Source organism: Chelonoidis abingdonii, chromosome 6, assembly GCF_003597395.2.
Source record: "Chelonoidis abingdonii isolate Lonesome George chromosome 6, CheloAbing_2.0, whole genome shotgun sequence".
In the NCBI taxonomy this organism is placed as follows: Eukaryota; Metazoa; Chordata; order Testudines; family Testudinidae; genus Chelonoidis; species Chelonoidis abingdonii.
The window spans coordinates 49,282,751-49,306,852 of NC_133774.1; the positions used below are offsets into that span (position 1 = coordinate 49,282,751).

Sequence of the window (24,102 nt, forward strand, 5' to 3'; positions counted from 1 at the left end):
TAGGTTTACCAAGCCAGCAGAAAACAGCTTCAATAATATCTTACTGGTTGCACAGAAACCAAAAACACAGTTCCCTTATAGCAACCCAGCCTTGGGCTCCCTCCCACATCTCCAAGTCAAATATGAAAGTTCTTCTAATCCCAAAGGACCAAGTGCATTACCTCCCAGGTTAATGAATATTTCAGAGCTTACCCAAATACAAGCTTGCAGCCAATTCTTATTAACGAAACTAAGATTCATTTTAAAAGAAAAAATGATATTGGTTAAATGATTATGCATGCAGACATGAGTACAGTTCTGATATCAGAGATGGTGAGCTTTAGAGTTGCAAAGAGTTCTTAGAATTAATCCATAGATTCAGTCCAATGTTCCATACCAGAGTAATCCAAATTAAATTGGAGATCCCAATCTTGCACCTCAGTGCTTCCCCTGATAAACCATAAGTAGATTTGAGAGAAAAAGGATCAGGTCCCAAGAGTTTTTAATAGAGTTCCTGGGCAGCATAGGGTCCTTGACTGAACAATAGGCCTTTGATGTAACCTTCTGTTTCCCAAACATCACCAGTAATTAACTGCATGGATTAACATAAGGTAACTTATCCATTAAGCAGTTCATAATCAGTTTACCACAGACTCTAAAGAGACATATATACAATATTATTTCATTCACATGCCCTCTAAAAGTTAAGATTTCCTTTTGATTTCTGAATCAATAGCTATAGTAATGGACAGGAACTGTTTGTTTACCTGGCTAACATCTAACAAGATATAAATAAACAGATACAATTAGTATCACCTCTAATTCTCTAACACTACAGGTTTGAATTGCAAAGTTCTATCCTACCTAACATGGAATAGTCCTAATTACCATTTATATACTTTTTTTACTCTAACGATTGAATCTGGGTCGTTTAGCCTGCGAGCTGCTTAACTCTTTCTGGCCATGTATCAGATATTTAATGTATGTTCAGTTTTTAATATGGCTTATCAACTGCAAACAAAAAAAACACTTTCCGACCCTATCCATGGACCCACAAGTTATCCAAAGACTACAGTCAAAACAGTTGACGTTAACATTAACATTTATGTTCAATATGCAGAATATATTCTTGTTAGTCAGAAATAGCTTTTCCCATTTACTGTCTTTAACCATATGCAAAGTTTCCGGTATGTCTACACTACGAAATTAGGTCAAATTTATAGAAGTCAGTTTTTTAGAAATCCATTTTATACAGTTGATTGTGTGTCCCTACTTAAGACTATTAAGACCATTAACTTGGCGGAGTGCGTCCACAGTACCGAGGCTAGCGTCAACTTCCGAAGTGTTGTTCTATGGTAGCTATCTCACAGTTCTTGCAGTTTCCGCCACCCATTGGAATTCTGGGCTGAGATCCCAATGCCTGATGGGTCAAAAACATTGTCGCGGGTGGTTCTGGGTACGTGTCATCAGGTCCTCCCTCCCTCCATGAAAGCAGCAGCAGACAATCCTTTTGCGCCTTTTTTCCTGGGTTACCCGTGCAGACGCCATACCACAGCAAGCATGGAGCCCGCTCAGCTCGCCGTCATCGTACGTCTCCTGGGTGCTGGCAGACATGGTACTGCATTGCTACACAGCAGCAGCTCATCGCCTTTTGGCAGCAGATGGTGCATTACGATTAGTAGCCATCGTCATTGTCTCTTGGGTGCTCTTTTAGCCGACCTCGATGAGGTCGGTCAGGGGCTCTTGGACAAACATGGGTGCTCCTAGCAGACCTTGGTGAGGTCTGTCAGGGTGCCTGGACATAAATGGGAGTGACTCCAGGTCATTCTCTTTTTAAGTTTTTTCTCCTGGAGATTCAGTCCTGCACCATCTTCTGGGGAGCAGCCAGGAGACGACGATGGCTAGCCATCATATTGCACTGTCTGCTGCCAGCCTAAGATGTACAAGAGAGATGGAGTGGATCAAAACAAGAAAGAGACTAGATTTGTTTTGTATTCGTTTGCTCCCCTCCCCACCCATGAAATCAGCGGCTGACAATCGTTTTGGTGAGGTCTGTCAGGGGTACCTTGAAAAGTTTAATGGAGAGTCGGTCCTGCCTGGAATAGTGCGGGGGGGTGGGGAGTGATAGCTCATTGTTTTGAGGATTGGCCTGCTAAACCCAGGGTTTTGAGTTCAATCCTTGAGGGGGCCATTCTGTGTGACAATTGTGTGTGTTTCTCCTTGATGCAAACCCACCCCCTTTGTTGATTTTAATTCCCTGTAAGCCAATCCTGTAAGCCATATCGTCAGTCGACCCTCCCTCGGCACTGCTGCATGTCTCTGTTATAGCCTCTGTCCCTCATGCCCTTGGAGATTTTTTTCAAATATTTGGGCATTTCATCTTTTGGAACGGAGTTCTGATAACACGGATTCCTCTCCTCATACAGCGATCAGATCCCTGTACCTCCCGTTTGGTCCATGCTGGAGCTCTTTTGCGATTCTGGGTCACCTCTGTTGATGAGATCTGCACTCACCTGCAGATTGCCACACTAGCCTTTTATATCGAAAAGACCAAGCCATAAGCCAACACACCTCTTCACAGAATGAAGGCCCTTTCTGTGTCTGTTCAGAGAATTTTGTTGTGGATCACTACCTATATCTGTTTTTGCTATGAACAGGCAAAAATGCCGCCACCGGTGATCGTAACCGCCTTGTCAACTGTCTCCCTAGCCCACATGCCGATTGAGGATATCTGCAGCTCCACTACCTGGTTGTCCATCCATATGTTTGTCCCATTACGCGATCACCCAGCAAGCACAGGACGATGCTGGCTTCAGGAGAACAGTATTGCAAGCCACACAACTATGACCTCCAAACCCCACCTCCAAGGATGCTTCACTTGTGAGTCACCTAGAATGGAATCAACATGAGCAAAGTACTCAAAGAAGAAAAACAGTTACGGCCTCAGACAACCTAGAGGCCGACTTCACTCCTCAAGAGGTGGCAGCCAGGCTGTCCAGAACAAAGAACACCGCGCCCGGAAAGGACGGCATCCCCTACAGCCTGCTCAGGAAGCGAGACCCCGGCTGCCTCGTTCTCTCCAGCATCTTCAACCTGTGCCGGCGCTTTGGCAGGTCTCCCACCTCCTGGAAGAAGGCCATGACCGTCCTGATCCACAAAAAGGGCGAGCGAGACGACCCCAGCAACTGGAGACCCATCTCCCTCTGCTCCACGCTGTACAAGCTCTACGCCGGCTGCCTGGCAGCCAGGATCACGGAGTGGGCGTCGACCGGGGGAGCCATCAGCCTGGCCCAGAAGGGCTTCATGCCGTCAGAGGGGTGCTACGAGCACAACTTCCTGCTCCAGACCACCCTCCAGATGGCCAAGAGGGCGCGGAAGCAGTGCGCGATAGCGTGGCTCGACCTGTCCAACGCCTTCGGCTCCATCCCCCACCACCACATTTTCAACACTCTGCGGGAGTTCGGGATGCCAGAGACCTTCCTTTGCCTGATCCGGGATCTCTACCAGCACTGCAGCACCACCATCCGCTCGGTGGAAGGGGAAACCGCTGAGATCCCGATCCACAGCGGCGTAAAGCAGGGCTGCCCCCTCAGCCCAATCATCTTCAACCTGGCCATGGAGCCACTCCTGCGAGCGATCTCCGACGGCGCTGACGGCCTCGACCTGCACGGCGAGAGGGTGAGCGTCTTGGCCTACGCGGATGACCTGGTCCTGATCGCGGACGACCCCGAGAGGCTCCAGGGTATGCTCGACACCATGGGGAGAGCCGCCGACTGGACGGGTCTCCGCTTCAATGCCAAGAAGTGCGCGTCCCTCCACGTCGACGGGAGCCAAAGAGACTCGGTGCTGGCGACGGAGTTCCAGATCCAGGGCAAGCCCGTCGTTCCGCTGGCCGAAGGGCAGGCGTACCAACACCTCGGCACGCCGACGGGCGTCCGCGTCCGGCAGACCCCCGAGGACACCATCCGGGAGATCCTGCAGGACGCTGCCAAGATCGACGCATCCCTGCTGGCCCCATGGCAGAAGATCAACGCCCTCAACACCTTCTTGATCCCCCGCATCGCCTTCGTCCTGAGAGGTTCCGCCGTGGCAAAGGTGCCCCTCAACAAGGCAGACAACACCATCCGGCAGCTGGTCAAAAAGTGGCTGTCCCTGCCTCAGAGAGCCAGCAACGAGCTCATCTATATCGCCCACAGACACGGCGGCGCCAACGTCCCCCGCATGGGAGACCTCTGTGACATCGCGGTCATCACGCACGCCTTCCGCCTCCTGACGTGCCCGGACACCACGGTTAAGAGCGTCGCGGCGACCGCCCTGCACGCTACCACCGAGCACCGAATCGGCAGGCCTCCCTCCGGCCAGGACGTAGCCACCTTCCTGAGCGGTTCCCTGGACGGCGAATTCGGCCGAGACAGGTGGGACACCGCCTCGCTGTGGTCCCGCGCCCGCGACGCCACGCGCCGACTAGGGAAGCGACTGGGCTGCCGCTGGGTCTGGAGCGAGGAGCGACAGGAGCTGGGAGTTCTGGTGCCGCAGATCGGGACGGAGGGCAGCATCACCGTCAGCCCCGGAGCCAGAGGCGTGCTGGAGAGGTCCCTGAAGGCCGCCGTCCACGCGCTCTACGTGGACACCCTGAGGAAAAAACCCGACCAGGGCAAGGCCTTCGAGGTGACCAGCAAGTGGGACTCCAGCAACCACTTCCTCCCCGCGGGCAGCTTCACCCGCTTCGCCGACTGGCGCTTCATACACCGCGCCCGGCTGAACTGCGTCCCGCTCAACGGAGCCGTCCGCCACGGGAACCGGGACAAGCGCTGCAGGAAGTGCGGGTACACCCTGGAGACCCTGCCCCACGTCCTGTGCAGCTGCAAACCCCACGCCAGAGCCTGGCAGCTGCGCCACAACGCCGTCCAGGACCGCCTAGCGAAGGCCATCGCCCCACACCTCGGTGAGATCGCGGTCAACCGCACCATCCCCGGCACCGACAGCCCGCTGCGCCCAGACATCGTCGTCACGGACGAGGAGCGGAAAAAGATCATCCTCGTCGACGTGACCATCCCGTTCGAGAACAGGACCCCGGCGTTCCGCGAAGCCCGAGCCCGCAAACTCGAGAAATACGCCCCCTTGACTGACACCCTGCGGGCGAAGGGCTACGAGGTCTACACCGACGCTCTGATCGTCGGGGCGCTGGGCGCCTGGGACCCCTGGAACGAACGTGTGCTCAGGGCCTGTGGGGTGGGCCGTCGCTATGCGCGACTCATGAGACGCCTGATGGTCTCGGACACTATCCGGTGGTCTAGAGACATTTACATCGAACACATCACCGGCCACCGCCAATACCAGGAGTGAGCCGATGTGGCTCCACGCACCCACGGGGGGGAGGGGGAAACCCTTACAACCCCCCTACCAAACCATATCCCCTGAGTCCTGAACTTACCAATCTGGATCCCACCACGTGAGGGTCACCCTGTCCCCATTACCCGGCCCGCTTACTCATACCCACGACTGTGTGTAGCCCACTCTATGAGCGATGTACCCTCACTGCCCCCCTACTATATCTTGACCCCAACCACCGTACACCCCGCATTGGGGACATTACAGGCTGTGTGTACTATATGCTGAACCGTAACCAGTTGCCAGCGTCCCCCCATGCTCTATATGTTTCCCCCGATGACCAACGACTGACACATCAAACTCTTTGTATCACCTTTCTTTAATATTTTCTAATAAACATTTAAATCTGTTCTTTGAGATGTGTTGCTCATATCCATTCCATTACCCACCCTCCTACCCCTCTGTTGGAGTTGCCAGCAAGAAGGAACTGAGGGAGTAGGGCCGGAAGTGCCTTGTATACCAGCACATGAGTGCAGCACTCTGGAGGGTGCCACAGCTGGCCTTACGGATATCACTAACACACAAATTTTTGACAGAGGTGCGATGTGGGCGCATGCATACCTAGAATGGAATGTACATGAGCAACACATCTCAAAGGACAACAGTTACTAAAGTTAGGTAACCGTTGTTGGGTTTTTTCAGATTTAGTTATACACCTCTACTTCAATATAACACTGTCCTCGGGAGCCAAAAAATCTTACCGTGTTATAGGTGAAACCACGATATATTGGAGTCATACTTTGAACATTTAAAGTGGTATAAAAATGCTAGGTATTCTGGAAAATTGTACCCTAGGTGTATCAAGTTAGAAACCCAAAATTACTGAATATGTTGATAATTATGGCCTTAATCTCTCTGTGTCTCTGTTCCCCCATCTGGAAAACAGGGATACCTCCCTCCCTCACATTGGTGGTGTGAAGATTCATTAACTTCTTAAAACACTTGGATATTGTGATGAGAGCATCAGAGAAAAGTCTGTGAGGAAACTAATAACTTTGTATTCAGTGCAAAGCAAGTAAATGTAATAAAGATTGGGAGGGAGCTTAAAGTTAATGGTAAAACACATTTGCATAGGTTAGCTATTCCATAACCTTCTGGTTCCAAATAATTTAAAATAATGTTAAAATAAAAAACAACCCTCACTGATTCTGTAACTTGACACTGTCTGTTGATATCCTTAAAGCATGCACTATTCTTCTCTTGGTCTCCATTACACTTATCCACTGTCCCATCCCTTTATTGATTGTCCCATTCCATCAATCTAGTCTTTCCTCTGTGCATACTATCCACTCATTTTAGGGCTACCAGGTCCCTCACAACTTCCCCCCAGTAAATGGATATTCCCATTTCTTATTTTGCACCTGATTGTTTTCTGTTCTTTCTTTCTTTCCTGTTGTTTTTTCCTTTGGGTTTTTCCAAATTGCTCAGTTGCTTCTCCATCTCTTGGCGCACACTTCTCTCAACTGTAACATCTGGCATCAGGCCATGGGATCTCCTGTATTTAAAAGAAGATTTGACCTTTTCTCTCCCCTTTGTTTACAAGCATACCTGGAATCCTTTTCAGTGTTTCAGAAAAAGCACTGGACCACAGGAATTCACACACACACACCTCTTCCCACTCACCTCCACCAACAGTCTTTCCGACCTTCCTTCCATCTATTTCCCTTTTATTGTTGTTTTTGTTTGCTCTTCCCCATTTTACTATTTTCTTTGCTTTTTTTGGTTCATTCTTTACCAATCTCCCTTCACCCCAGATTTTCTTTTTTGCCTTTTTGCTGTTTTTTCTTGATCCTATTTTAATACTTCATTTTTTAGTCTGAAGTCAACAACAGTAGTATTTTACATAAAAAATATTCTAAAGACGGATCACAGTCTCCTCCTCAGTTTCTGTTTTGACAACTCCTGGGGCTATATTCGGAGGTGAGGAGTTGCTTCCTGCTTGTTGTTTTGTTATGTAAAATAATAGATACTTTATAATGTAGCCTAATAAAAATATCTCCTTTGGTGGACAAGCAACTATTGAAACACCTGATATAGTTAAACAAGTCTGCCAAGACACCGTCAAAAGCAATTGAGGAAACCCAGGAAAGAAAGAACATGCTTTATTTAAGTAGAGGCGTAACCCATAAGTGCATGCTTTACTCTGGACTATTATTGACCCACTTTAGGAGATGCTTAACTGACAAATCATTATGTGCTGTGATGAAGGTCTGCAATATAATTGTCTGAATACATTTACTGCTGTACTACTGAAAGCTGCTTTCCTGGTCTGTTTTGCTGCTGTCACCAATCCTAGACAAGCAAAGAAGAATCACATGAGGTTTTTGATGATGTGCTTATTCTCATTTCGCATCTATCGTTATGAAAAAGCATTCTGAAAGGGATAATGGATTCCATGCAGAGATATAGAAAACTGGAGATAATGTCGCAGTATACTAACAATGTCAATTTTGAGTGCAACTGTGAGGCTGTATATACATGGAACTCTAATGAAATTGACTGGATTTTCAGCATTGTAATTTGACATTAGTGTTTAATGCTGCATATTGATTGATGATAAACTTCCATGCAATTTGTTCATTTTTGAGCAGTGACTGTTAACTTATCCATCATGCGGACTGCGGCTGCTTGTTCAGTTTTCATCCTGGGAAATTAAGAATTATCTGGCTTGTATTGACATTCTTCAGCTCAATACAATTGAGTATCATCTTCAGTGAATAGCTAATAATGATCTGCTTGGCAAGACATAAGTGCAGCAGTGATCTGTGCTTGTTTAGATGTTGCAGTAGTGGAATGGTGGGGTTTTCCATGGTGCATGCTTTCATTATTTTTTGTTCTGTTCTAGTTTCTTGTGTGTACTTGTAACTTGCTGCAGGATTGCATGTGCACCAGTGAAAAAACAATACTTGGCTTTTGCCTTTCTCCTTTTAGCCAAGTTTCCTTGCCCTAATTTTTATTTTTTCCCTACAATAGTTACTAAAACATAATTCTAATGCAAGATAATTATGTCAATGCCATCTGTAAATGTACACACTTCCGTGATTCATATTTTTAGTTGTGTGCAGCTTAGTCTGTTGAGCTTTCTTCTTATTGGTTGTAAATATAGGTAAAATTAGATGCTTGCTTTTTATGTAGCAGCTTTTCGTTAGATTTATAAGTTACTAGGTCACTTGCTTGTACACCATTTTGAAGTCTGGAAAACTGTTGTAATGGCATACAGTACAAGCACAGCTGATTGATTTGACAGTGTACACTGCTATAAAGGTATCTTTTTTTGCATTTCCTCCTAAATTAAAATATTTTTGTGTTTGTGGTAAAGGAGTTTTTTCGTCGTGAGCTTTTATTCTGCAGATTTAATTAAACCGGCTCTAAAACATAATGGTAACTTGACAAGACCGGCGCTAGGGTTTCTCGCGCCCTAGGCGCACGGCCATTTCTCCGCCCCCCGTGCTGATCCAGCGGCTCTGGTGGAGCTGCCGCAGGCATTCCTGCAGAGGGTCCATTGGTCCGTGGCTTCGGTGGAGCTGCCGCAGTCGTGCCTGCGGGCAGTCCACCGGGGCCGCACAAGCAGCCGACCGTCCGCAGGCACGACTGCGGCAGCTCCACCGGAGCCGTGAACCAGCGGACCCTCTGCAGGCATGCCTGTGGCAGGTCAGCTGGAGCCGCCTGCCGCTCCCCCGGCAAAATGCCGCCCCCCGAATAATCCTGGCGCCCTAGGCGATTGCCTAGGCTGCCTAAATGGTAGCACCGGCCCTGTAACTTGAGCAGAAAAGAATAGGGAAAGTCAGAAATATGGCACTAAATTCCCTGTCAAAATGTTTTGCTTTCTATCATTCAGTGATGTTACCATCTTTAAACATATATTAGATTAAGCAACAAAACAATACTCAAATAGTTAGTAACCTCGGTTGAATCTTCAAAAACATGGACTTAGGAAGCAAAGCTGAAACTCTCCTTACACTTGTGCTTCATTTATCTGTAAATTATTTGGATCCAATTTTTGCATAGGAATATTTTGTCTGTGTGTGTCATTGGATTCTAAAACAAAATTTGAATCCAGCTGTCCCTTTTTAAACTAAATTTCAGTAGTTCAAAGTGGATGTATGTTTTCGGCACCTTGTTTACTAGTAGCATTTAAAGAGAGCTCAGTTTTGAAATCAGATCCTTACAGAATTTACTGCCAGATAAAAAGAAACAAAATGAGTGACCATTTTCAAAATGACCCTATGATAAAATCATTTAAAAAACACTTTTTGTTAGTAATTGTCTAATTCTAGAGATGAAGATAAATAAATATAATATTTAATTTACTTTATATATAATTTGCCTGGGCAGTGAAGCTAGTCTGCAATAGAACAATGCTATGTTGTTTAGGTTTACAGCATTTTAGGTGAAATTTTAAAAGCAAAATTTCATGAAGATGCTCTTACTCTATGAGGAGCAGCGGCACAGGAGCCAGCAAACAAGGGAGTTTGAGTGGAGATCTGTTGGAAGAGAAAAGGAGCAAGCCCTTGTTCCTTAGGGGCAGTGAGTGAGTTCGTGTGTGTATGTGTTTGGCTGGAAACAGAAATCAAATCAACAAGCAGAGTCTGGTAGGGGGCAGTGCATTGTGACTGAAGGAGCCTTTGATCACATCTGAACCTTGATTATGGGGTGGGGCTTCCTTAAGCAGCAGGAGCAGCACTAGCACAGAAGCCATCAAACAGAGATGAATACGGGTTGGGTGAGGGTGGATTTGTAAGAACCGTTTGAGGAAGGGTGTGCATGTGTGTGTTCTTCTTCCTGACAGGAGTTTAGAAGGGGAGGCTATGACTGCTACAGAGATGCACAGAATGGAAGAGGGAATGAAGATGACTGGATGTGAAAATAGTGGGAGGTATATTATTCCGGAGAGGGTACCTGAAAGGTGCTTCATTTCTATGAAGTGCTGCCTGATAGATCTGGTGGAAGAGAAGATCCAATGTTTGGAGATGCAGCTAGAAACAATGGTTAAGTTTTAGAAGGGGATTCGATCGAGTGATGGAGGAAAGGAAAGAGGCAGCTGAAGGAAAAACTCTAGACTTGCAGGTGCATGCTGGACATCAGTGCTCTGAGAATAGACTTCTGGATGAAGAAGGTGGCCCATGGAGACATGTGGCTTTTCCTCTCCCTTGTTCCAAGATGGGAGAGCAAGGAAGAAAAGAGAATGGCAAGTCCCACAAGAAGGGGGAAAGAGACAATGAGGATAGCCAGAGTCTGGAGCCCCGGAGGATAGAGGGTGACTCACAGATTGCAAGGGAGAACAGAAGAAAAGACGATTGCAGACAGACAGAACAGAAATGGGAAGGCCAGAGAATTGCACCCATATCAGGAAGAGGTAGGTCTAGATAAGTGTGGATTCCCTACTAAGAAGAACAGACAGGCCTCTTTACCAGTGCTGATCCACAGAGCAGAACAGAAGGGTGTGTTGTCTGCTGTGAGCTGAGCTGTGGGATGTGAACCTGAGACTGACACAGATCCTAATGGGAGCGGGAAAGAATACAGTTTGTCCTTCATGTGGGAACAAATTATACTGCTAGATTCTTAATGGGGGGTATCAAAGAACACTATGCGAGGCTGGGGAAGAAGCTTAAAGAAATGGAGGCCCAGGTCATATTCAGTAGGATTCTACCTGTCCCTAGAGGAGGAGAATGAAGGCAAGACAAGATTATGATGCTCAGCAGATGGCTCAGGTAATGGGATGTCTGACCACTAGGAGGCATTCATGGACAGAGGTCTGTTTTTATGAGTTGCACCTGAGTAGTGAGGATAATAGGTTTCTGGGGTGGAAGTTGGCACAGCTGATTAAAAGAGCTTTAAACTAGGAATTTTGGGGAGAATGTTGGGAGAGGCTCATATAATTTTCACACCTGATTCTAATATTGAGTGGAAGGAAAATCAGGTAAAAGGATACAGCAATTGAGAAAGGAATAAGCGAGGGTAGAGAAATGGACAACAAAAGGAAAGATACTGCTAATGCCACTGAAAGTAACCATCAGAAAGGTGATATTGGGGGTAAAATGATTATGAGGAATCTGGATGAAGTCAAACAGGAACAAAATGTGTGTGCATCAGTGCCAGAAGCCTGGTGGTAACAAGAATTTTTGCTGTAATCTGAGGACTTATCAGTTGGAAGTGACAGAGAAGAACACAGAGCTTTGTGTATTGGTTGATCACAAGATGACTATGAGCCCTCAATGCGATACAGCTGTGTAAAAGGCTAATGTGGTCCTAGGATGTATCAGCCAAGGTATTTCCAGTAGACACAGGGAAGTGTTAGTGCCGTTGTACAAGGTACTGGTGAGACATCGTCTGGAATACTGTGTGCAATTCTGGTCTCCCACGTTTAAAAAAGATGAATTCAAATTGGAATAGGTGCAGAGAAGAGCTACAGAATGATCCGAAGAATGGAAAAATCTGCATTATGAGTGGAGGCTCAAAGAGTTTGGCTTGTTTAGCCTAACCAAAAGAAAGCTGAGGGGGAGATACGATTGCTTTCTAAAATACACCAGAGGGATAAATACCAAGGGGAAAGACAGGAGTTATTTAAGCCCCAATGTGGGCACAAGAACAAATGATTATAAACTGTCCATCAACAAGGTTAGGCTTGAAATTAGATGAGATTTTCTAACCATCAGAGGAGGGAAGTTCTGGAACAGCCTGCCAAGAGGAGCAGTGGAAGGGGAAGAAAACCTAACTGGTTTCAAGACTGAGCTTGATAAATTTATGGAATGGGTAGTATGATGGGACTGTCTAGAATGGTATGTGGCTCAGAGCGGGGAATGGCAGTAGCTAAAATCCCCAATGGCTGGAGATAGGCCACTGAGTGGGGAGAGCACTGAGTTACTACAGAGAATTCTTTCCCAGGTGTCTGGCTGGTGGGTCTTACTTGACATGCTCAGGGTCTAACTGATCTCCATATTTGGAGTGAGGAAGGATTTTTTTCCCCTGGGTCAGATTGGCAGAGATCCAGAGGTTTTTTTTCACCTTCTTCTGTATCATGAGTCACGAGTCATTGTCAGGTTTGAACTAGTATAAACGGTGAATTCTCTATAACTTGAAGTCTTTAAACCATGATTTGAAGACTTCAGTAACTCAGTCAGAGATAAAGGGTCTATTACAGGAATGAGTGGGTGAAGTTCTGTGGCCTGCAATGTGCAGGAGGTCAGACTAGATGATCACAATGGTCCCTTCTGACTTTAAAGTCTATGAGGCGGGAGGAGGGGATCTCTCAACTGTAATAACATTTTTCTTCTCTGATTTCATTCCATACAGTGGTATACAGTATATAATTATAAGAAAACTGCAAGATGGCAGAGATTTCCACCAACATTTCTAGAGTCTGTTCATTTTCCATCACCGCAAATTCAAGCTCCTTGCCTTCATCTCCAAGGTCCTTTTCAATGCTGTCTCTATCTACTTGTTTTGAGGTTCTCTTGTCACATTAGACATGGTCTTTGATCACCTATTTGTCTGCTTCACACAACCATCTCACTGTTTACTCTCATGCCACTCCTTATGTATGGAACATTGCCCTTGAACTAGTACTTAAGGCCTATTGTCTAACGTCAGTTCCCTTTTCAAGATCTGCTTCTGCAGTTACATGTATGAGAAATCAGTAAAATGATAGGTCAAGACAAATCACTTTAGCCTTTTACATGACTTGGTGCATCTGAATTTAAAGATATGTAATCATGTGAATTTGTTACTATTACCCTTTTCCTCCCTCCCTTTTGCTTCCTATCTATCATGTATCTCATCTCGTAAATAAGATTGTAATTCTTCAGTGCAGGAGTTGTATCTTCCCAGGTGTGTGGGTAGTGTACAGCACCTAGCACAATGGGGTCTTGAATCTGAGTGAGATTTTTGGGCACTAACAAAAATCTGCAGACGAATCTTTTACTTTTTTTCCACTGAGTCCTCCAGAATTACAGGGATAAATAATACCTTCACAAGAATGAAGTGGCAGTATTCAAACTGTTGGAAGGGTTGACTCTGAGGCTGCTTTCCTCTTCACAGTATGAAGCTGTGTGTTAGCGCCTGTAAATAATCATAGGTTTCTGTAGTTTCCTTGCGGAATATTATGTATATTGCTTGTGTTACAATTTAAATGTCCAAAAAACGATGAAACTTTTTTCCTGATGACAAAATTATATTTGGCTTACCACAGTTCAGATATTGAACAGCGGTGTTGTATTTCGTACATTGCTCTTACTGAATTTGTGAAGCCCCTCCAAATTTTTACAAATATCTTATGTACCCAGAAATACTGAGCACTTTTGGGGAATAATGTAACATGAGTGAGCTGTAAATTTTCCTCAATCAGTGTGTAACGTGATGTTGGGTAAACAGTGGTGTCAAACTAGAACGTCAAAAAATTCCTTCCTTAACAGTTATCCTAGTTGCATGTCTTGTGCAATGCTTCAATTTCAAAAATAGCTTGAGTCACTAATCTCATGCTGCTTCCTGGTAAGTAATTATTTGGCCAGTTTTAGAGGAAATATCATTGATTTTGCTTTCATGATTTCTTCATTATTAAAAGGCTTATTACACTTGTTTTTTAGACTGAATCTGGCTATGGATCAGAGTCAAGTTTACGGCGCCATGGCTCCATGGTGTCTCTGGTGTCTGGAGCAAGTGGATATTCTGCTACATCCACCTCATCGTTCAAGGTTAGTGAGTGACATTTTATACACATGATTTGTGAACGAAAGAGACACTCTGGAAAGGAACTTATATGTGAATGACTCTAACTTGGTTTATCTTTAGCAATATAAAATAAAATATCAGTAAAGTTACTTTTGATTACTTATCATTTTGAAAGTAAGTGTTGCTTAGTTCAATATATGATAATAGAGGGATGATACAGTAAGTGTTTTAAACAGGTATTTTTCTCCAGTAGGAAGCAGTCAAAACCTGCAGAAACACTTCACTTGTCTCTTCTGGCATGACACTGAACAGCAGGACTCTAATTGAAGAGGAATGCAGTTCCCTTGATAGGAACATATTTGGCTTAAATGAATCGGAGAGAAATGAAGAAAAGAGGCATATTACTATTATAAATGTTTACCATTTTGCTTTGCTGGACAATAGTTTTTGATGAGGACACAACACATGGGAAGAACATCACAGAAAGAAAAGGGTTAGAAATTAATCCGTATAGAGTAGGGCTGTCAATTAATTGCAGTTAATTTTGTTTTGAGTTAATTACTTGAGTTAATTAAAAAATTAATGGTAATCACCGTTTTTTAATCACGCTGTTAAACAATAACAGAATACCAATTAAAATTTATAATTTTTTTGGATGTTTTTCTACATTTTCAAATATTTTTTGATTTCACAGCACAAAGTGAACAGTTCTCAGTTTATATTATTTTTATTACAAATATTTGCACTGTAAAAAATAAAAGAAATAGTATTTTCATTTCACCTCTTACAAGTACTTCAGTGCAATCTCTTTATTGTGAAAGTGCAACTTACACATGTAAAATTAGGTTTTTTAATGTAACTGTACTCAACAATAAAACAATGTAAAATTTTAGAGCCCTCAAGTCTACACAGTCCTACTTCTTGTTCAGCCAATCGCTAAGACAAACAAGTATGTTTGCATTTACATTTGCTTGTATGCCCTTTAATGCTTCGACCACCATTCCAGAGGACATGCGTCTATGCTGTTGACTGGTTCTGCCTGGTAATGATCCAAAGCAGTGCTGACTGATGCACGATCATCTGAGTCAGGTGTCACCAGCAGAAGGTTGATTTTCTTTTTTGGGGTTCGGTTTCTGTAGTTTCCACATCAGAGTGTTGCTCTTAAGACTTCTGACAGCATGCTCCACACCTCATTCCTCTCAGATTTTTGAATGCACTTCAGATTCTTAAACCTTGGGTCAAGTGCTATAGCTACCTTGAAAAATCTGATATTGGTGCCTTCTTTTCATTTTATCAAATCTGCAATGAAAGTGTTGTTAAATCGAACAACACATGCTGAGTCATTATCAGTGACTGCCATAACATGAAATATATGGCAGAATGTGGGTAAAACCTTGGAGCAGGAGACATACAATTCTGCCCCAAGGAATTCAGTAACAAATTTAATTAAAGCATTTTTTTGTAACTAGTGTCATCAGCATGGAAGCATGTCCTCTGAAGTAGTGGTCTAAGCATTATGAGGCATATGAATGTTTAGCATACTTGGCGCATAAACACTTCACAATCCTGGCTATGACAGTACCATGTGAACACCTGTTCTCACTTTCAGGTGACATTGTAAATAAGAAGCGGGCAGCGTTATCACCTGTAAATGCAAACAAACTTGTTTGTCTTAGCGCAGGGCTGAACAAGAAATAGGAACGAGTGGACTTGTGGGCTCTAAAGTATTACATTGTTTTATTGTTGAGTGCAGTTACATAAAAAAACCTAGTTCTACATTTGTAAGTTGCACTTTCACAATAAACAGATTGCACAACAGTACTTGAATTATGTGAATTGAAAAATACTTTTATCTTTTTACAGTATATTATTTTTATTATACATATGTGCAAAGTGAGCACTGTACACTTTGTATTCTGTGTTGTAACTGAAATCAATATATTTGAAAATGTAGAAAACATCCACAAATATTTAAATAAATGGCATTCTTATTGTTTAACAGTGCGATTAAAACTGTGATTTATTGTGATTTATTTTTAATTGTTTGACAGCCCTAGTATAGAGTGAGAGCTCTTATGCTGAAACTAGCAGTGTTTTTGATCAAGTATTTAATTAAGTTGCAGTGGAGCTGGTAGCAGCTGAGATTTCAGTTTAAACGTTGACTTAAACACTTATTTTGTTAGTCTAAGTGTCAATAAACAGAACACAGATATAAACTTTGAAGATCATTTGAGTTGTTCATGATGGCTTGATGAAAAATGGTTAATATAGAGAAAATAAGAATTCCAAAATAACCATTCATTGAAACTTTTTTTCTTGTCTCACCTCTTTTGGAACCCTTCTGTGAGAAATCTGAAGTACTCCAGACTTTGTTTCACATGTACCAGTTACTCCAATATCAGTTATACCTGGAAAGTTTGCTGGTGTAACTAACATTTTACCTGTTTAAACATTTATTAAAGCTTGCCAAGAGTAACCCATCATATTTAGCAGTGATGTTGTCACTGAAGGGCACCTCTACTGTTTCCAGAGATTGTCCTACAAGATGCCCTATAGCTTAGAGGAAAGTGCAGTGGAGTGGGAGCCAGGAAACCTCAACTGCCTAGTGAAGGGATTCTCAGTCGTTTTCTTTTTGAGGTTCCCTCCACATATAAAACTCCATGGCCCATCTGTGCCATAACAACTGTTTTTCTTCATATAAAAGCCAGGGCCAGCATTAAGGATTAGGAAGCAGGACAATTGCCTGGGGCCCTGTGCCACAGGAGGCACTGGGAAACTAAGTTGCTCAGGCTTCGGCTTTAGTCCTGGGTGTTGAGGCTCAGGGCCCTCAGCTGCAGTCCTGCGTGGCAGGGCTTCAGCTTTCTGCCCTGGGCCCTAGCAAGTGTAACGCTGGGCATGCTTGACAGACCTCCTGAAACCTGTTTGCAGTCCCACAGGGGGTCCTAGACACCTGGTTGAGAACTACTGGTCTAGTGTCTGTATTTCATGCACATGACAGTCTTTATTGTGGAATGTCGGGAACACTCACTCTAAAAGGCAATTGCGTATTATAATTCAACTAACATTTTAATTCTTTTGAAACAGTTCAATATCTTTTAGTACTGTTCATTTTCTGAATTTCTATATCTCAGAGCTATAAAAATGTCCAGCATTTGGAAGTAGGAACCTGTTTACCCACGGTATAGGAGGCAATAGTCTCTTCATTTGCGACTGTGCAAGGTGGAGTGAACTAAATATTAGAAAATATACTATAAGGAATATCCACAGACAAAGGAAATGGACTGCGTAAATTAATACAGTAGAACCTCAGAGTTATGAACACCATGGGAATGGAGGTTGTTCATAACTCTGAAATGTTTGTGGCTCTGAACAAAACATTATGGTGGTTCTTTCAAAAGTTTACGACTGACCATTGACTTAATACAGCTTGGAAACTTTACTATGCAGAAGAAAAATGCTGCTTTCCCTTTTATTTTTTTAGTAGTTTACATTTAACAGTACTGTACTGTATTTGCTCTTTTTTTTCTGTCTCTGCTGCTGCCTGATTGCATACTTCTGATTCCAAATGAGATATGTGGTTGACTGGTCAGTTTGTAACTCTGAGATTTTACTGTAAGTGCATTGGGTTTAACACCTATGACACAATAACTAGTTGCTATAAAATGCTGTAATTACTTTAACATTTATGGAATGTTATCTGAAGTGTTTATAGGTAGCAGTGAGTGCTTGAAATATAACTCTTATGCTATTTTTATTTTGAATATTTATTACTATATTTTCCATTATAAACTGTAGTGTTACTTGAGGCTTTTTTTCTGTATTTCCAGAAAGGTCATAGCTTGCGTGAGAAGCTTGCTGAAATGGAAACCTTCAGAGATATCCTCTGTAGACAGGTTGATACTTTACAGAAATATTTTGATGCCTGTGCAGATGCAGTCTCCAAGGATGAACTTCAGAGGGATAAAGGTAAATAAACTAAATAAAATTTACTTACAGTATTGTCCTCACTACAGAATGCTACCATGTTGTGGAATCTAGTTTCAAAATAGTGGCATCCATAACAATTAAAACAGTGCAGACAGAATCAAACACTATCTAGGTATTTTAATGTATTATTCACCATAGTGTGTAGTCAGCCAGACTGAATTTTATGATGAAAGCATTGTTAACAATGTTGAGTGCATATTGTAATGTTCTTTTCAAAAGGTGGATTTTGACCTCACTGCCTATAACCCCAAAGCTTTTAAACATATCTTAAGCTGGTAGCTTTCAACATCACTGAAGTGTCAAGATATCATCTGAGACTGTAGCATTGAACTGTTGGTAGTTCACTTTAAAGAGATTAGTTTAAATCCACAAAAGATGGCAGTCAATCTTATTTTTGATATCGCATCCTTTATTGTGACAAATTGAAATGATACTTGGAATAATGGATTATTTCTCATATCTGAGCTACCATACTAAGGCAGTATTTGGTTAGTTTAACTAAGACGATTTGTCTTAAACCCATAAAGGCCAAGAAGTTAACAAATCACTTAAAAGAAAATTACCTTTCTTCTCACTTCATTATTCTGAAAGTTCACAAAGTATGGTAGGCCTTTCTCATTAAATTTTCAGAAAGTGTGTTTGTGTAATTTTAGTTTAAATTTGAAGTAGGAACCTTCTGATGGCAGAAATTTTACTGAAAAGTGATAACATTTCAGCAATATTGGAATTCCAATATATATTTTGAGTTTCAATCCTGCTTTAATATTAGATTTTTTTTTGTCAGAAGACCAACTGTTTGCCATATTAAATAGAATGTGATAATGTTTATGTGGTGAGGTTCTGTCAGATGAGGAGAGCTTTTAGCTCCATGGAGAGGGCATGGTCCAAAGTTGCTCCCATGGTAGACACTTCTGAAATCTATTGACTCAGGCTCCAGTTCAGCAAAACACTCACAGAGGACACTCAGAGCACAATTAAAGATGCTCTGCTATCCCAAATAAGTAAAGCATTTAAGCACGTGCTTAAGTGCTCTGCCTAATTGAGGTTTCAGAGCATCCTTGATTGTGCTGGGAGTGCCCTCTTCTGAAACGCCCACTAGTTTTATGGCTGTTCTGACTGTCTTCAGTTCCTAGCAGAGTGGAACAAGGCTGTGGACAGTGTGTGTGTGCAACCCCCCATTTAGCAGACTTTCTGCTGATGGGGACCCCAGCAAGATCTACCTTGGAACAGTAGTACCTTGTCGCTTATTTAGTACAGTAGAAACTCAGGGTTACAAATATCTGGGGAACAAAGGCTGTTTGTAACTCAGAACAAAATGTTATGGTGGTTCTTTTAAAAGTCTACAAGTGAACATTGACTTAATACAGCTTTGAGACTTTGCTATGCAGAAGAAGAATGTTGCTTTTAATATCTTAATTTAAATGAAATAAGCACAGAAACAGTTGCCTTGCCAAGTCTTCTTTTTTTTTTTTTTTTTAAACTTCCCCTTTATTGTTTTAGTAATTTGTTTAGCTCAGTACTGTACTGTATAATATTTGGGATTTTTTGTTTGTTTGGGGGGTTTTTTGTTTTTGTGTCTGCAGCCTGTTCTTGTACATCAGATTCCAAATGAGGTGTGTGGTTGACTGGTCAGTTCGTGACTCTGGTGTTCATAACTCTGAGACTCTATAAGAATAGAGAAAGAAGGAAAACAATTCAGTATTTTACACTGGACTCTAACTTACATTTCTGTCACTGTTGAGCAAATTATGGCCCCAGGCAACAGTCTAAAAGTTTCCTATGCAAAATTAAAGTAACTTTAGAAGTATTTATTAATAAGGAAATACTGATCAACCATCCAAATGCTACGGTAATACTTTCCTGCTCAATAAGAATTTGAAAAGAACCCTTTTCTGTCATTGTGCATCTTAGCTAGATGCAAATAATCTCTCTCTCAAATTTAGTGGTTGAAGATGATGAAGATGATTTTCCTACAATGCGTTCTGATGGGGATTTCTTGCATAATAGTAATGGCAGTAAGGAAAAATGTAAGTACATCTAAATTTGCATTAACTCAAGTTTCCTCTAGATATAGATTATTCCAATTATTCCTATCTTATAGAAAGTATAGTGACAAGCCTGGTATATAAATCTAGAACGGTAGTTCTCAATGTGGGCCCTTGCAGCCTAGTCAACACACAGCTGCAGATGATGTGACATCCTCAGGACCACACAGGTAGTATATATATTGTGTTGATGTGGCCCACGGTGCTAAATAGGTTGAGAACCACTGATACAGAGAGTTATAACTTTCTGCTTGCTTTGCAAATGAACAGCTTAATGATGTGCATAAGAATGGTAACTGTTCATACACACTGATGAAACCATTTTAAATCTGTAACTTCACTAGTCAATTACAGGGTCAAGGCTCTCTGAGTCACATGTCAGTATTCTGCTAATGTTCACCAGCTGCTTTTGTGATTCTCACTCTGGAATATTGAATACTAAAGGCTGCACATAAATGTTAATATTGTGAGCCTGACAGCTTCAAATTTCCTGTTGTGCCTAACTGCAGGTCTGCACTGCAAACTCTTGCTGGCAATACAATGTTGGTTGGATTATGTTCAGGTGTGTGTTATGACTGAAATAGCTGTGCCAGCAAAACCCCTAATGTGGATGCAGCTTATGGGCAAAACTGTGCTTTTGCCAGTATAGCTTATTTCACTTGGGAGGAGGAAGGGAGTGGGGGAGACACTGGAATAAGCTATGCCAACTAAAGTGAAGTTTTGCCCATATAAGATGCATTCATACTAGGAGCGATTTGCTGGTAGAGCATACCAGGAAAGTGCTGTTGTCATAGATCTGGTCTAATAGTGGTGCTGTTTCCCTAAATCACCGTTCTGTAAGGGGCTTACTGATGGGAGACACAATGAGGCCAGTTAAAGTATCAGTCTTATCTTCTGGATTTCCTGTGGTAACCACTTAACCACTTAATGAATCTTTCTGTAATACCCCACATTAAAGTTGGTAAATTGAGTCAAATTTCTTCTATTTTCTATTTTTATGATCACAGCACCTATTGTATATGTGCAGGAAGTTTGAATAAGCATTTGAGTCTTGCTATTCTAGAAACTTTGAAAAGTCTGGCCTGCTTCTGCTACTTATGCAAGTAAATATCAAAAATTTGTCTGTAATTTCCAGTGCTTTTCTTTTGCTCACTGGTCTGAAATTGCAATATACTCAGCCCCTTCATTTGTGGGGATCTTTTTTTAACATTGTCCAGCTACTACCTCAGGCCAACTGAGTTGGTATTGATTCCCAAGGGGTTCCATGTAGCACTCCTTGGCTAATAGATAGGTGGTTGCAACGCTGAATCTTAAGACTGTTTTGAAATAAAGCAGGGAAAGAAAATATGAAGGCTATTTAGAGACTCCCATTGAACATGGTGGAGTCTCCAGAAAATTGCATTTATCAAAATAGTTTTTATATATACACCTTTGCAACATTATACTAGAAAAAATTAATTTGATCCAAATAATTTATTTGCCTGAGAGGTATCAGAAAATTTTGATATTCTCATGTTTCTCCTGTTTTACAGTCTCTGTTATCAAGATCTGTTTAATTACAAATGTTCTTTTTAGCGGGCTAGGTGGAACCTCTTTTGAGGAAAAATGGAAGAAGGACCCTGTCAACACAAATTTATCAGCCATAGGAGTCATCGAGCAAGATAAAGCAATATAAAGTGCTTCCTCTACTGAGTAGATTACACTACTAAGCTGGCAACCAAATGAATGTTAGGCTTTTTAATAAATCCTACTGTAGTTGTGGTGTAACTCTAAACTGGGGGAAACAATGGATACACTCTGTAAGAGGAAATGGAGGAGGAATATATGTATGCATGCTTAAGCTTTCCACAGTGTAGAAGTTTTTCACTATTTCATAACAAAATGCTTGAATAATTTTTATCTGAAATGTAAAATGTTTTAGCTTCAGGTTCTATTTGCTTATATTTGGGTGGAAGGAAAAAAAAATCAACGTAGAATTTTGATCATAGATGCCCTTTATGTTAATGTTTTGTTAGGAGACTCTAAAGCAGGGCTTCTCAAACTGGGAGTCAGGACCTGGGGAGTTGCGAGCTGTCAGCCTCCATCCCAACCCCCGCTTTGCCTCCAGCATTTATAATGGTGTTAAATTAAAAATACTTTTTTATATATTTATATGGGGGGGGGTCACACTCAGAGGCTTGCTAGGTGAAAAGAGTCACTAGTACAAACGTTTGACAACCACTGCTATAAAGCTATATGCAGTTGTGCCTGGAAGCTCTTGTATGGTGGCAAATGCATTTTTAATGATCTGAAACAATTGCTACTGAACACAATAGCTATTTATTAAAAGGTCAATTGATTGAATACAATAATCTAATCAAGGAGGTGTGCTGGGATTTAACTATTCTGTTTTACTAAAGAAAGTAGTTTTCTTTCCATCTCACCTCTATCAATAGAAACTATCATCATGGAATTAACATTCATCAACTGCATTTTTAGGCCCTGTCTGCACTTACGTGTTTGCTAGTTTAAAATAGTTCCCCGAATAGAATAATCTCCATCTATGCTAGGGCATTTACTGACATAGCTATGTTGGTTAAGGGTATGATTGTCCCCACACACATTCAAAACTGACATTAGTTATGCTGGCAAAACTTTTAAGTATAAATAGACCAAGCCTACTGTCCCTATCCCCTTCATCCTATAGAGAAAAACCTAGCTGTTGAGACCAATGAGAGAGATTTAGGGTGGATCCCACAATATTGGAAAAAGCCTTCTCCAGTGCCACTTGAATGCAGAAGAGTCATTTGCAATGGGACAAGTGGGGCAGTTGCCCACTTTACCATGTTTTGTCCCCCCCCCGAGTTTTCGTAGGTCTGTATGCTCCATTGTCTTCGTTTTTTGCCCTCCCCTGCTCCCCAACTTTGCAGGATATAACAACATATAATGTTCTATATGTTGATGCAACTTTGCCACCCCAGAATTTTTCTGCTTTGGTGCCGTTGCTTGCAAGCTGATGTTTCTTACATGAGAGTGTAAGCTGTAATGTTCGCTGTTAAAACTAAACTCTTAACTAATACAAACTCTTAACTAATACAAACTCTTAACTAATTTCACTGCATTGTACGTTTTAAAAGGATGATGTGGCTTTGTCAAATTGTATAATGTTGTGGGATGATGTAGGAGTTGCACCTTAATCAGTAATTCTGTTTCTTTGTATCTGCATTTCAGGGAGATATTTGCTATATAAACTAGATTGTGATGTATGAGACAGCCTATTATGAAATCCACTCCACATTTTGTTTGTGTTTTAATGTGTGCGTCTGGTTGTACTGGGACTGAAAAATGTAGAAATGATTCTTTCTGCATTTCTTGTTTATGTTAATATCACTTGAAATTCATGTTCAATCATGTTCCTTTATAAAAGTTTACCAAAATAACCAATTTTAATTCTTCTTTAAGAACAGTTGTAATCAATAGGTCTCAAAGTATAATTGTAAATGGGGAATCACTGACCAGTTGTATTTCTGGTGCGGTCCCACAGGAATCGGTTCTTGGCCTTATGTTGTTTAACATTTTTATCAAAGATCTGGAAAAAAAACAAATCATCACTGATAACGTTTGTAGATGGCACAAAAATTGAGGGAGTAATAAATAATGTAGAGGACAGATCAATGATAAAGAGCAATCTGGATTGCTTGTTAAGCTGGGCACAGGCTTAACAATATGCAATTTAATATGGCTAAATGTAAATGTCTGCATCTAGGAACAAAGAATGTAAGCCATAATTAGGAATCCTAAGAAGCCGTGATTCTGGAAAAGACTTGGGGGGTGGAGGTGAATAATCAGCTGAATGTGAGCTCCAGTGTGACATTCTGGCCAAATGAGCTAATATGATCCATGGGTACATAAACAGAGGAAACTTGAATAGGAGTAGAGAGGTTATTTTACTCTTTATTTAGCACTGGTGTGACCGCTGCTGGAATAGTGTGTCCAGTTCTGGCATCCACAGTTCAAAAGGATATTGATAAATTGGAGAGGATTCCGAGAAGAG

At 42.1% G+C, this 24,102-nt stretch overlaps 1 protein-coding gene across 4 annotated transcripts in view; it reads left to right on the plus strand.

Annotated features, from left to right (window-relative positions):
* CERT1 (ceramide transporter 1) overlaps positions 1–24,102 on the plus strand; it is a 179,537-nt gene that overhangs the window by 102,094 nt on the left and 53,341 nt on the right. For all 4 annotated transcript variants that reach the window (XM_032765738.2, XM_032765737.2, XM_075067006.1 and 1 more), the window contains 3 exons: positions 13,953–14,060; positions 17,865–18,003; positions 19,968–20,051. In XM_032765738.2, coding sequence (XP_032621629.1) covers positions 13,953–14,060; positions 17,865–18,003; positions 19,968–20,051 — 331 coding nt within the window. The remainder of the gene's footprint in view (positions 1–13,952; positions 14,061–17,864; positions 18,004–19,967; positions 20,052–24,102) is intronic.